General features: G+C 48.7%; 1 protein-coding gene across 1 annotated transcript in view; it reads left to right on the top strand.

The window, feature by feature from the left end:
• Nucleotides 1-1,367: 1,367 nt before the first annotated feature.
• The window catches only part of LOC114615918 (cytosolic 10-formyltetrahydrofolate dehydrogenase-like), a gene marked incomplete at its 5' end in the record, with an annotated part of 14,198 nt that continues 1,905 nt past the window's right edge, over nt 1,368-13,660 (top strand). The window contains 6 exons of the mRNA XM_028761509.1: nt 1,368-1,455; nt 4,999-5,092; nt 6,381-6,480; nt 7,843-7,941; nt 10,549-10,714; nt 12,885-12,990. Coding sequence (XP_028617342.1) covers nt 1,368-1,455; nt 4,999-5,092; nt 6,381-6,480; nt 7,843-7,941; nt 10,549-10,714; nt 12,885-12,990 — 653 coding nt within the window. The remainder of the gene's footprint in view (nt 1,456-4,998; nt 5,093-6,380; nt 6,481-7,842; nt 7,942-10,548; nt 10,715-12,884; nt 12,991-13,660) is intronic.

Genomic DNA, 13,660 nt, shown 5'->3' with positions numbered 1-13,660 from the left:
TTATTTTATTTTATTTTATTTTATTTTATTTTATTTTATTTTATTTTTTAGAGGGTCTCCTTTTCCCAAGACTGGCTCCTACTTGCTATGTGGTTGAAAAAGATCTTTAGCTCCTCTTTCCAGCTGCTGAGCACTGGGATTCCAGGCACGGGCCAGCACACCATTTATTCTGTACTGAGGATGGAGCCCAAGGCTACAGGCACTCTAGGCTGGGGTTTCCCTAATACTACACACACACACACACACACACACACACATACATATACACACACACACATACATACACACACACACACATACATATACACACACACACACACACACACATACACACACATACACACACACACAGGCCAGATCCCCAGAACTGCCTTATCTTGTTTTTTCCCAAGTTAATTATGTTTATTTATTATTATATTTATTTATATTATTTTTATTTATTTTTTTTTTGAGACAGGATCCTCCTGGCTGTCCCTGAAGTCACTAACACATTCAAAAAAAAAGTATCAGTTTGCATACACCAGCTTATTTACGCTTGACAAAAATCCTCTGAGGTAGACCTTGATTTCCTGCCATGTGGGTGCTGCTGGAGGGTCATGGTCATTGTTTTGGCTCAGGTCATCCTTGTCCAGAACACTTGGTCCTAACAAGGACTGAGGCCCCAGAATCACAGCCAAGGCACTGTGGGGTATGAAATGACCTAACCTTGACTGCGAGAAACCACTGACTCAGCAGTTTATAGGAGCTGGGGGAGGGGGTGGTTGGGAACTAGAAGGGCTGGAAAGTGGCCTCTGTTTGATTTCCAAAAATGGAGCAATACTCAGAGTTACACATAGACATGGATAGCTGATCACCGGAGCCCTTGTGCTCAGTACAGTTCCATCATAGGCCTCGTCTATAGGCTGACACCCACAGTTTTCTGAGCTGACGCTGGTCTCCTGCTCAGGGGCTACTGAGGGTCATCTGGTTGGGGGAGCTGAGCCATTGTGGTTGGGCCTGCTAGCCAGTCCCACTGACCACTGCTGCTTCAGTGCTAAGTTCAAACACACTGAGAAGATATGAGCATGGGGTGGAAAGGGACCCAGGGCTGGCTGAGGAGCACCAGTAGGAGAGTTCAGCACACTTGGGACTTACAAGACCTAATTCTCCCTGAAAGATGTCAGGGATGCTAGCTGTGTGGGCAATGCCTATGGTTGGCCATGAACATGACTTCCCTATGGTCTTCCAGCTGCCTCAGGCACTGCTGCCCCTTTCTGCTTCAGAAAGCTAGCAGCTAGCACAAAGAGAGAAGGCTGTGAAGGGAGGTCTGGCTACACACCGCATCCAAATCCTCCACACTCAAGTCTCCTGCTCTGGTCTCCATTCAGGTGACCCCACTCACAGCACTGAAGTTTGCAGAGCTGACACTGAAGGCTGGCATTCCCAAGGGTGTGGTCAACATCCTCCCAGGATCTGGTAAGGACTGGGATGAGGAAAGGGATGGGGCTCAGATCATCCAGTTACACACATGACCCGAGCCATGTGGAAAAGGCAGTGCCCATGACCACCCTGTGGTGGAGGAGGCCACATCCTGGGGAGACACAGAGCTTTGAAGGGCCATGACATTCAGATAACTCCTCAGATGCTTTCTGTTTTGTGTATGAGTGTTTACCTGCATGTATGTTATGCAACACATGTGTGTAGTGCCTGTAGAGGCCCAAAGAGTGTTGGATCCCTTATAGCTGGAGTTACAGATGATTGTAACCTACCATGTAGGTACTAGGAATCAAAGCGAGGTCTTCTGAAGAATAGCAAGTATTCTTAATTGCTGAACTATCTGGGCCTGTTCTTTGCTTTTTAATAGATGGCTTAGTTCATTTATATTTAATGTTGTTTTGCTATAGTTGGATTTGCCATTTTACCTTTTGTCTTCTGTCAATCTCTCTTTTACTGCTTTATTGAATGGTGTCATATTTTAATTTTTTTAAAGTTTTATTTATTTTATTTGTTTTATGTATATGAGTATACCATTGCTCTTTTCAGACACACCAGAAGAGGGCATCAGACCCCACTGCAGATGGTTGTGAGCCACCATGTGGTTGTTGGGAATTGAACTCAGAACCTCTGGAAGAGCAGTCAGTTCTCTTAACCACTGAGCCATCTCTCCAGCCCCATATTTCAATTTTTAATATGGAATCTTGCTGTGTTACTAAAGATGGTCTCAAACTCCTGGACTCAAGTGATCCTCCTACCTCAGTCTCTAGAATACTGGAACTATATGTTCAAGCCATTTCACCTATCTGACAGTTTAGTTTTGTTTTTGTTTTTTTTTTTGGTTTTTCGAGACAGGGTTTCTCTGTGTAGCCCTGGCTGTCCTGGAACTCACTTGGTAGACCAAGCTGGCCTCGAACTCAGAAATCCGCCTGCCTCTGCCTCCCAAGTGCTGGGATTAAAGGCGTGTGCCACCACCGCCCAGTGACAGTTTAGCTTTTTAGTAATGATTTTTTGCCATGTGTATGTATATATATGCATATAAGTACAAACATACATGTGTATGTGTTAAACTTTTTCTTTGAGACTTTTTTTTAAATTAAGACTTGTGGGGGTTTTTGGGTTTGTTTGTTTGGTTGGTTTTTGTTGTTGTTGTTTGTTTTTGTTTGTTTGTTTGTTGGTTGGTTGGTTGGCTTTGAGACAAGGTCTCACTATGTAGTCCTGGCTGGCTTGGAACTCACTAGTTGGCCAGCTCTCTAGGTCATCGAGTGTTTTGTGCTCTTAACATCTTCTCCAGGACTTATCACTTACTCTTATCTGTGAAAATCTGCTTTGCACTGACCCTGGGCAAACAGAAATGCTGCTTTCTGTAGCTAGGGACCTCCTTTTGTGCTGTTACCTTTTGTGTATATACATAAGTATTATCAATGCAATTATGTGGCAACTAGTGTAACTACTGATGTTATCTTGTATCATTTTGCGTCCTCTAATGCAGCTGGAAGAGGGACTATCTTCTGCCATTCTTATCTGTCGTCTCTTTCCTGGTCTCATGATGGACCTCTCTGTCTCTGCCATGCCCTTTCTCTGGTTTGTGCCCTTCCTCTGTTATTGGTGTCCAAGGTGTTACAATTCTGTTTTACGGACAACAACGAAATTGTACAGCTGCCTTATGTGGTTGCTTTTAAAAATCTCTTAAAAGATGAAAGAGAAATGAAGTGTGTGTCACATTGCTTGAGTAGCCATATTCTTGGTTCTTGACCCCTCTCCTCTTTCATGGATTCTGACAACTATCAGATACTGATTCCAGATCACTTGCTTTCCCCTCTGAGAGCTTCCTTCCGTGTTTCTTCTACTTGACACAAATCTCTCAGTTATCTGTGAGATGGTGTCCTTATTTTCCTCCATTTTTTTGAAGACCTAGATGGCTTTGTCACTCCATATCCCACCCCTTCGGATTAAAACAAAAACATTTTCCCATAATATTTCTGTGTTTTTCAAGAAATCAAAACTCCAAAATTGTCACTACACTCTACTTCAAGTTTGAGATCCTGGGCTGCACAGAAAGACCTTGCCATAAGCAATGTTTTTGTTTTTCATGCTGGCTTGCTTTCTTTATATCTGGAGAATCATCTCTGTGGATCTTTTCCTGGTTTTTAGTAGCACATTTGTTTTCTTAAATGCAGTGGGTTTTTTTTAAATACTGTTTCATATTTTAGATATGAGTCCCTTGCCACATACATCTTTGTAAACACTTTCGCCACTAAGCAGTGATTTAACTGATATCAAAATGGAATTAACTTCGAGGTCAGCAACTCCCAGGTTCTCCTCTCAAATAAGCTATGTATGGAGTAACCAGTTTACTGGAGTAGAGCCCTGGGACTGGATGCAGGGACCAGGGCTGGAAAGATTAAAAGCAGCTCTTCAAAGGCGTTGCATTTGAGAGGCCCTAAACCACCCAAGCACGAGGCTGAGTAAGCCGGGATGAGAGATGCTTCTAATTGCAGGGAGTTTGGCTGGTGATGTATATTTAGAAGATGACGTATCTAAGGGTGGCCTTTGGAGATCTGGCCATGATCAGCTGAGGAAGCCCTGTAAACTGAGAAGTGTGAGCCTAGGACAAGCTAGCCCTCGGTGTTTGAAGATTGCATAAAAGACAGAGATGGGAAGGGGCAGTCAGGGAAAAGAACAAACCATGAGAGCAGAAACCAAATCAAGAAATAACCTGCGGGCTTAGGGAGGGGTTCCTATTGATCCCGAGAAAAAAGCAGCAACCCACCCTGTGATCTCACTGAACGAGGGACCAGGAAGACACCAAGGACTTAGCCACTGATCAGGCTGAGGGATATGAAGGAGGGAGGTGTACTATGGGGCTGACTGGAGCTTGGTAGTACAAGTAGACAGGGCAAGAGTATCAGCACCCCAAGTGGGGAGCATCCCATGATGCTCCTCCATGGACCACAGTCAGTGATGACCCTGACATTTGAAAGTCACCAAGTTTAGGTGGCCTCCAGTCACCCCCAATTTCCACAGTGATGTAAAGTGTAGTTTCTAGTACCGCCATGATGAAGTGTTGAGCCTGGGAGCTTTCTCATCAGACAGCGATGGTTACAGCCCTGGGAGCCAAAAGCCCAGGAGCAGAATTGACAGGGTGGCATCCTCTGAGACTCCCTGTTGTGAAGATGTCACTGCGTCTGTGCCTTCACATAGCCATCTCTCTGTGTAGATCTGTATCCTGATTTTGTTTTTATTGGGACACCAGTCACATCAGGTAGAGTCCATCCTGTGACTCCTTTAGAGACCCTGCCTCCTGGTGCACTCACATTCAGAGACAATGGGTTAGTACTTTAGTGTTTTAATTTGGAAGAACATATTTCAACCCACAGAAAGGCAAAGTCCCATGAGCCCCTAACATGGAGTACCATGTAAAAAGCATGGCGTAACATCCTCTGGTGGACATGTAAGGGACAGGTGGCTGCCTTTCTCAGACCCTAGAGGTCTCCCTGACTTTCTCACCTTTCCTAACCACAGGCTCGCTGGTTGGCCAGAGGCTCTCAGACCACCCTGATGTAAGGAAAATAGGGTTCACAGGCTCCACAGAGGTGGGAAAACACATCATGAAAAGGTAGGTCGGTCATCTGAACCGTGGAATCTGGTTATAGAGATGATGACCCCACAAGCTGGGTCCTGCTTCTTGGGTGTTGGTGGGCATAGCTGCCCCCAGCATGTCAATACAGTTTCAGAGTTTTCCATAAGCCCTTGAGAAGTTCAGTGGAGGCCACACAACCCAGCAGGGTTCGGGTACCATGCAATCTCCTAACCCCAGCAGTGCTAGAAGTCAGCAGATCTGACTTGAGATTGCCATGAGTATGAACTAGACACTGATCTTAAAAATCCAACACACACTCAGCTGTACTCGTTCATAACTTTTATACTGGTTACAAACCGACCTGGTGATGTTTTAGATTAAATGGAATCTATTGCAGTTGGCTTTCTGTATCCATGGTGTCCACATGGCAGATTCAAACAGCTGCAGATTGGAAATATTTGGAAAGTCAATTTTGCCTGTACTGAACATGTCTGACCTTACATTTACCTAGCCAGTACAAGTATTCATACCATGCTTACATTGTGTTGGACATCATGTACAGAGAGCTGTGGGTACAAGATGAGTATAGCTTCTGTGCATATTGTCTGTAAGGAGCCTCAGCACCAGAGGGCTTCGGTGCATACAAGGCTGCTCTGAGTCACGAGCAGTACTGGGACGGGGAACCCTTACCCTTGGGTGATCTAGAACAAGAAGACCTGTTCTCTCAGGCCATGCTTGGCACTTACTTTAGGTGGCATGGCTGAAGTATGACTCTTGCTCGTGGACACATGTCTGTGATTCCTGACATCTTTCTGCTTGGTCACTAAAACCCTGAGATAGCCCTATCTTACCAACACAGCTCTCAGGCCACAGCTACTCCAGCTGAGGGATGAGTCTCTTTAGGATATACTCACCCCACATTTCTGGAGCACCAGCTGTGTGCTAGGCACTGGGATGTCATAGGAACCAGACAAGTGCTACTGTAGGGAGGCCTGCCTTCTCACAAATGGTCATTCATAAACACACAGTGGAGCACAGCATCTGACAGAGGCACAGGGAGGTGAGGGTTTTATATGGGATGATCAGAAAAGGATGCTAAGAAGGGGACAGAGTGGAGTGGAGGAGGACACCTGTGAGTATGCAAGGCCGAGCCTGGGCTGGGCTGGGTGTTAGGGGAATAGGAGATGGCCCAGTGGTAGGAGGTGGTATGGATTGTAGGTGTCAGGGCAGTGTCTGGTGGCTCTTGGACTTGCCTTGAACGCCACCTATAAGCCCCTGTGCTCTGGGCCACCTGACATTAGTTCCACCTCTCTGTTCCTTCCAGCTGTGCCCTGAGTAATGTGAAGAAAGTCTCCCTGGAGCTGGGTGGAAAATCACCCCTTATCATCTTTGCTGACTGTGACCTCAACAAGGCTGTGCAGATGGTGAGGCTGGACCCGGGGTAGAGAGAGACGGGAACCTATGGGAGGAAGAAGTGGGAGGCATCAGGGCAGAGGCAGAGAAAGGGGAGTGCAGCATCTCTCAACATCTATGGTTAGCCTACAGCTGTACAACCATCCATGACGTCACCACAAGTTTAAGTAGCATAATGAGAAGCACCCTGGGGCTAAGGATGTGTTCGCCACAGCGTATTCCCAGCATGTCCCAACTGTCATACCATTGAGCTAGATGCATGGATTGGGAACGTGAGTAGGCTGCCTCTCATGGCACTTGTGGAAAGCAAAGTATCCCTTGGGCATGACCCTGCTGACAGCCGCCAGTCTGCCAATGACCCTATGCATATGTGCTCAGGGTCTCCACCTATGCACTGGGTAGTCACAGGCTAGGCCTCAGCATACCCATCTGCACAGGGCCAAGGAAATACCCATCTGTGGTGACTAAGGACTCAGGACAGTGACTGTATGTGGCATATGCCATAGAAGTGGATATTGGTATTGTCACCTATGTACCTTGGTCCTCTCTCTGTTCTTTGCATACCAGTCAGGCCCATTCAGCCAGATATCCAACTATCTTAGCAGCCTGCCTAAGCCTCATTCTGCCTGGGAGGAGCCATGACACTCAGCAGAGTCCTAAAAAGGAGTTCTGTCTTGCTTGATAGGAAGCTGAGGGAGGCCAGGTCCTTGTTCATGTCCCCCTTGAGCCCAACAGCCCAGGGTCTTGGCTCAATGCAAGATGCTGCTGCTGCTGCTGAGTCCTACACATAGAGGGAGGCCTGTGCCAACTGTTGGGCTATGCCATGCAGGCCAGGAGAGCTGGACTGGACTTGGCATCCTATCCCTGGCCTCCTGCTGTAGGCCTCACAGCTCCTAGTGTGTCCTGATGGGTTTCCTGTACTCCTGCAAGGGCTTCCCTGGAACCAGAGCTGTCCCCTCAGTCTTGCTCACAACCTATACATACAACCTGGTTCCAAGAAGACCTGGTACCTTTTGGGTCACCCAGTAAGCCTACTGATGGTCTCAGGGAGCAGGCAGGCTCAAACTCACCCCATACTGTTCTCTATTGTTTGTGTGAATAGCATCTCTATCTCCGCAGTGGGGGAGGCCTCTATGGCTTCCTCTTACCATGTGACCTGTGTCCTCATTTCCCACTGCCACCTCTTGCCTCCACAGGCTGAGGGTTGCACAGGACATATGTATCCAGTGCTGGTCAAGCCTGACCCATCCGAGGGAGGAAGGCAGGATGCAGGCACACCCCTTCTTCCCTGAGAAGAAAGAGCAGTCCTGACAGGCACTAGGGTAAAAGCACTGAGGTGATCCATGACCTGTCATTTCTGTCCTTCTCTGAAGGGCATGAGTTCCGTTTTCTTCAACAAAGGGGAGAACTGCATTGCGGCAGGCCGGCTCTTTGTGGAGGACTCCATCCATGACCAGTTTGTGCAGAAAGTGGTAAGTTCAAGGCTAGAGTCTGAGCTGGAGGGGCAGGCTGCAGGAGAGGTGGTAGTACCCAGTGAAGAGTAGCTGGGCTCCACTCATCGGTACCACCTACCTGTTCAGAGGATCCCTGGGGAACTCTCTTGAGTCTTGAGCTCAAATTGACATAACCAAAAGGGCCTATGGGCTGAGAGTCTCTCGGGGCCTAGTGCTTGCCCAGGCTTTGGGTTCCATCCTCACCACCACCACAAAGAAGAGGCATCCTCCAGAAACGAAGCCTAGGATAAGGATCAGGTGTGCAGGATTCACGGGGCTGCCCTCCTTAGGTGAAGCCATAGGAGGGAGCAGGAGAGGACAGGGCAAAGGAGAAGAGAGCAAGGACACAGGGCCTCAGAGACCCCTAGCAGCATCCCTGGAGCAGGAAGTACCCTGTGCAGGTGCCCAGAGTCAAGAGGCCAGGCTCTGCCACCAGCCTACAATGTTGGGCAGTAGTTGCCTCAAGCTGGCCATGGGTTGAGGAGGGCAACTTCTGCCAGCTTCCAAGACTAACGTCAGACTAAGAGCCTCTGGGGACCTGGCAGGTGCCAAGCAGCAGCTCCCACTGGAGTTACTGGCTGATTTAACAAAACCCCAAAGGGCCGACAATGGCTTTGGGAACAAATAGGTCTTCTTGGCCCATAGGCATGTCTTGTTTGTTTATTGTTTGTTGTTTGTTTGTTTATATGTGGTACCTTAGCTAGTGAGATTATTGTCCTGTCACTGAGCCTGAGCCCTGGCAAGGAATGTTTTTAATGCCTGATTTCTAGATTTCTCTGTGGATTGGCTTCTGACCAGCTTCATTATGTGAGGTTGACAGCTGTAGAACGACACTTTTCTAACATAAAACCAGAGAGGGGAAAACTCCAGTTGTTAGGATGAAGTTATGCCTGGGCACAGGCCGGCCCAGCCAGAGGCACCATCCACCTTCAAAGTCTAGACAGTGTCAAGGCGATGGCGTCTGAGTCAGGAGGTGTTCCTGTGACAACTGAAAGCCCATCTTAGATCCTGAAGATCAGGCAGGAACCTAGCAGAAATGTACAGGGATTCTGAGAGGTGGCGGGTCTACCTGTCACTTTCCATACACTGTGGCTAGGACAGCCTGAGGAAAGGGTAGGATGACATTGCCACTTTGAGCATTCCCTGGGGGAAAGTCTGTGTAATCGAGCACCAGAGATAAATGGTTCATATGGAAGAGAGGTTTGTTCTCGTTCACGGTTTCAGGGCGCGTGGTCACTTGGCCTAGTTGCATTGGGCCTGTGTTAAGGCAGAACATCTTGATAGGGAGTGTACAGCAGAGCAGAAGCACTGACCTCATGGCTCTGAGAGAAGAGAGGAAGAGTCAGGATCCCAATATCTCCTTCAAGGGAACACCGCCAGTGACCTCACTCCTCTCTGCTATGTCTTGTCTCCTAAAGGTTCCACTCTATCTCAGCAGTGCCCACCCCCCAACCCCGCAACCAAGCCTTCAACAAATGGGCCTCGGGAGGATACCAGGGCTGCACCAGAGTAGTCAGGAATGGATCTCAGAATGAAAGGCAACAAAGACAGGAAAGGACTGGGCAGCTGTGCTGCATAACAAAGGGCACACAACACCCGGTAGTGAGTTCGCCTGGCTCACAGTCCATCCTGACTAGGCGAGCACTGAACTGAAGAGGGTGGAGACAACACTGTGTGATCTCAAGACTCCAGGGCAGGAGTCCGGGAGCCAGGCCACACAAGAAAGGGTCTGGAGAGACTCTCCCAGAGATCTGTCTTGTTGGCCTCTGATTCTGATCATCTGTGTTCCTCATAGTTTTGGTTGTGAGCCTAGCCTTTAATGGTTGAGCCATCTCTCCAGGCTGTATTTCCTTTCTTAATCCTATATCCTGACTCACTTAAAAAAAAAAAAAGGTGATTTTATGTGGATATGTGTTTCTCCTCTGTGTGTGTGTGTGTGTGTGTGTGTGTGTGTGTGTGTGTGTGTGTGTACACTACATGCTTGGTATCTGCAGATGTCAGAAGGCCTTGACTCCCCTGGAACTAGAGTTAATGGATGGTTATGAGCCTCCATGTCTGGGAACCAATCCCTGATCCTCTGGCAGAGCAGCTGGTGCTTTTAACCTATGAGCCATCTCTTCAGCCCCTGATTTATTTTCTGTCCCCTACCATCCCAAGCTCCAGAGCCATTAAGTCACCTCCTCTGTCACTCCCTGATGACTCCCTTGGATGCATCTCTAAGTCACAAAGCCTAGACTCACTTAAAGGTGTCTGAGGCAGAGGGAAGGCTTCCCGGAGGAGGCCACTCTCAAGCTAATTGTTGAAATAGAGGAAAATGAAGGCAAAGATTGGTAGATGATCCTCAGAACCCTTCTCTCTGTTCAGTGTCTGTCCTTCTGTCACTGAAACTGCTGCAGGAGATAGGATTGAAGTCAGGCTGGGAAAGCCCCATTGGCTGGGAAATGGCATCCACATGTTCCTCTGGGATCTGTGGTCAGCACAAAACTGCAAAGGTTGGGACCACAAAGGTCGGAGGTGTCTAGGTACCGACCATCACAGAACACAGTGGTAGCATTGATCAGGACCTGACCCGAGGACCTTCTACAGGTGGAGGAGGTGGAGAAGATGAAAATCGGCAACCCCCTGGACAGAGACACCAACCATGGTCCGCAGAACCACGAGGCCCATCTGAAGAAGCTGATGGAGTATTGCCAACGTGGTGTGAAGGAAGGGGCCACACTGGTCTGTGGTGGGAACCAAGTTCCAAGGCCAGGTCAGTTAGAATTCTCCACTTCACTTGGGTAAACTGAGGTAGCAAACACTAGGACTCTGGTTTCCAGCCCAGCCCTAACTGGATATAGCCAGAGACCAAGTACTGGTTGATCAGGATCGAGGCCTGCAGTTCAGAGTCAGACCTTGGACATAATGGGCCTTGGCTGTTTGGTCACTCTCTGGACCCAGGTCTGGGACTGAGAAGGTGAGGACTCCAGAACATTCCCTAGTGCTGGGATAGTCTGCTGTGCAGGGAGTTGCTGGTGGCGACACTGACCCTGGTGGTGGTCTCTAAGGTTTCAAGGTCCTCCCATTTTGGTTTCTCTTTCAACCAGTTGTTTTGTGGTGTTGTGTGACTTCTGGAGAGGCATGAATTAATGCCTACTCACCCCAGACAGGGCACCAGGGACTAACCAAAAAAGATGGACCCACTGATGTCTAGGTTAGTGAGCCAGTGAGTTTATTTGAGTCATTTACAGGGACATGAATGGTTCAAAGGCAGCTACCTCAGAGCCTGGGTGACAACTCTCAGGCTTGTGTCATTTTCTTGAGTGTTATGAACCTCCTCCCTTCCCCCAACCCCCGCCTCCTCCCTCCTCCCTCCAACGAGTGTTTTAGTGCAGAGGAAATAGCTAGGCAACAGGTGGAAACTCCACAGTGTCCCTCCAGTGTTGGTCAGCTGCCCTTAGCTGGGAGTGAGCCTGTGCCTGGGGCAGGCAATCCTTGAGTTGGTGCAGATCTTCACAGACACATGGCTCAGGCCACCCATCCAGAGCTCTTGACAGAGTCAGTACTAGTTAGATACTTCTTCCTGACAGTCCCAGGCACTTGGCTTTATCAGTCATCTTACTGTCTTAGTTGCTTTTCTTTTGCCGCAAAGACACCATGACCAACACAATGTACAGAAGAGTTTATTGGGTTTACAGTTTCAAGGGGTGAGTCCATCATGGCAGAGAGCATCGCTCTGGGCAGTTACAACACTGAAGTAATAACTGAGAGCTCACATGCTGAGACAAAAACAATGGGCAGAGAGAGCTAACTGGGAATGGTGTGGGCTTTTGAAACCTTACAGCCTGCCTCCAAACACACACCTCCTTCAGCAAGACATGCCTCCTAATCCTTCCCAAGCATTTCCACTAATACGTGAGCCTATGGGGGTCGTGCTCATTGAAACCAGCACAGTGTCTGAGCTCAGGCACACCTGCTTCTCTGGAATCTACTCTCACTTCTAGCCTCCCAAACCAGGAAATCAGAAGCCACATGGATGGAGTCTTGTGCTGCCTACCCATGGAACCACAGATCCACATCCTGGCTGCCTTTGCTATCTGCCTTTTATACTCTATACAGAATTCTGCACAGGGGAGGCTCTCCTTGGCAGATGGAAAGGAGGAGGGGGACAGAGGACACACATCTGACCCCTTGATTTTAATTCTCTCCTGGTTCTGTTAAGTCTGGCACCTCATTTATGTTTTGGCTCTCCTGTACCTTCTGCACCTCATCCTGCCAAGTGTCCCTGTGAGTCAGCCATTAATCTTTTGTTTATTCACCCTCTGAGAACTCTTGGGTTCTGATACCCAGCAGTGTCCTCCTGCTTCAGGGACAAGTTCCCTGACTGCCTCCATGGTCTCATTTGTGAACAGTGTGACTTGCCCTCGGTCCCCAGCCTCCATCTTGCATTCTCTCTTGATGCTTCTCATCTTCTGCTGTATTGGCTGTTCTTCAGCTTGACAGACAGCTCCCCAGCAGAACCCAGAGAACAACATGTTACTTAGCTCAAGTGGCATTCAAGCACAAACTTCCCTCCATCACCAAAGTGAGAGTTCCTTAAGGCTGGGGACAGTGTGGCAAGCCCTAGCAGGGGGCATATGGCAAGCATTGCTCACAGAGCAGGGAGAGGGACCCAACGGGGCCAGTACATCCCCAGGGACATAGGGGCAGCACATCTGCTCTCTGAACTAGAAGGTGGGGAGTTTTCTGGAACCTAGTCAAGATCAGCACAGATTAGGGCTGACTCTTTTTGGCCATTTCTACCTGGAAGGCAGAGGATGAGGTGCACCTGTTAGAACCAGAGTGAACAGAGTGCTGTGTGAGCCAGGCTCTGGCCAAGGTAGGAAAGAGACTGTCAGGGACTTACACTGCCAGCATGCCTCAGACCACTGTCTCCTCTACAGGCTTCTTCTTTCAGCCAACCATTTTCACAGATGTTGAGGACCACATGTACATCGCTAAGGAGGAGTCGTTTGGGCCCATCATGATCATCTCTCGGTTTGCTGATGGGTATGTGATCCCCCATGTCTCTCTGGGCTTTTCCTCTGTGTGCATGGAGTCTTGACATGAACTGTAAAGAATCTGAGTCAGCAAAGAACCTGTGCACCATGCCTAGGCTACCTGCCTCTTAAAACACAGGAGGATCTTGGCCTCCCTTTGCTTCCCCTCCCCTTGGCCAGGAAGGCTCCAGGGCCAGATGAGCAAAAACAAATTTTCTCCCATGTTCCTGCTTTCCTGGGTCTTCCCTGCGTTTCTCTGACATTACTTACAGCCTGCCAGGTCCGGTTCTCATGGTGTCCTGTGAGTAGTAAATTGACCCTACCCAAGTGGCCTGGGACATCTTGGGTCTTACTCATGAATGAGCTTCAGGTTGGCTGGATGGAGTGAGCTTTTCTCTGCTCCATGCCACATCTGTATTTTCTGGGTACAAAAAAGGCAGCTGTGCTCACCTGGGCTCCATGAGCCTCCATGGCAGCCTAGGGCAGGGCAGGTCACTGGCCTGGAGCCTGGGTCATATGGAAACCAAGGAGGTAGCAAGGATCCTTGGGAGCTAGCTTCACAGCCCACTTGTCAGCCCAACAGCCATCAAGGCTACCAGGATAAAGAGAAGGAAGGGTCCATGCACAGTGGAGGAGCTACAGAGCTGTGGGCACATTTGACCATCCATACTTTTTTTTTT

This window comes from Grammomys surdaster, unplaced genomic scaffold, assembly GCF_004785775.1.
Source record: "Grammomys surdaster isolate TR1022 unplaced genomic scaffold, NIH_TR_1.0 194839, whole genome shotgun sequence".
NCBI classification, from domain to species: Eukaryota; Metazoa; Chordata; class Mammalia; order Rodentia; family Muridae; genus Grammomys; species Grammomys surdaster.
The sequence above is the reverse complement of the archived record's forward strand: the minus strand, read 5'-3'. Positions and strand labels throughout refer to the sequence as shown.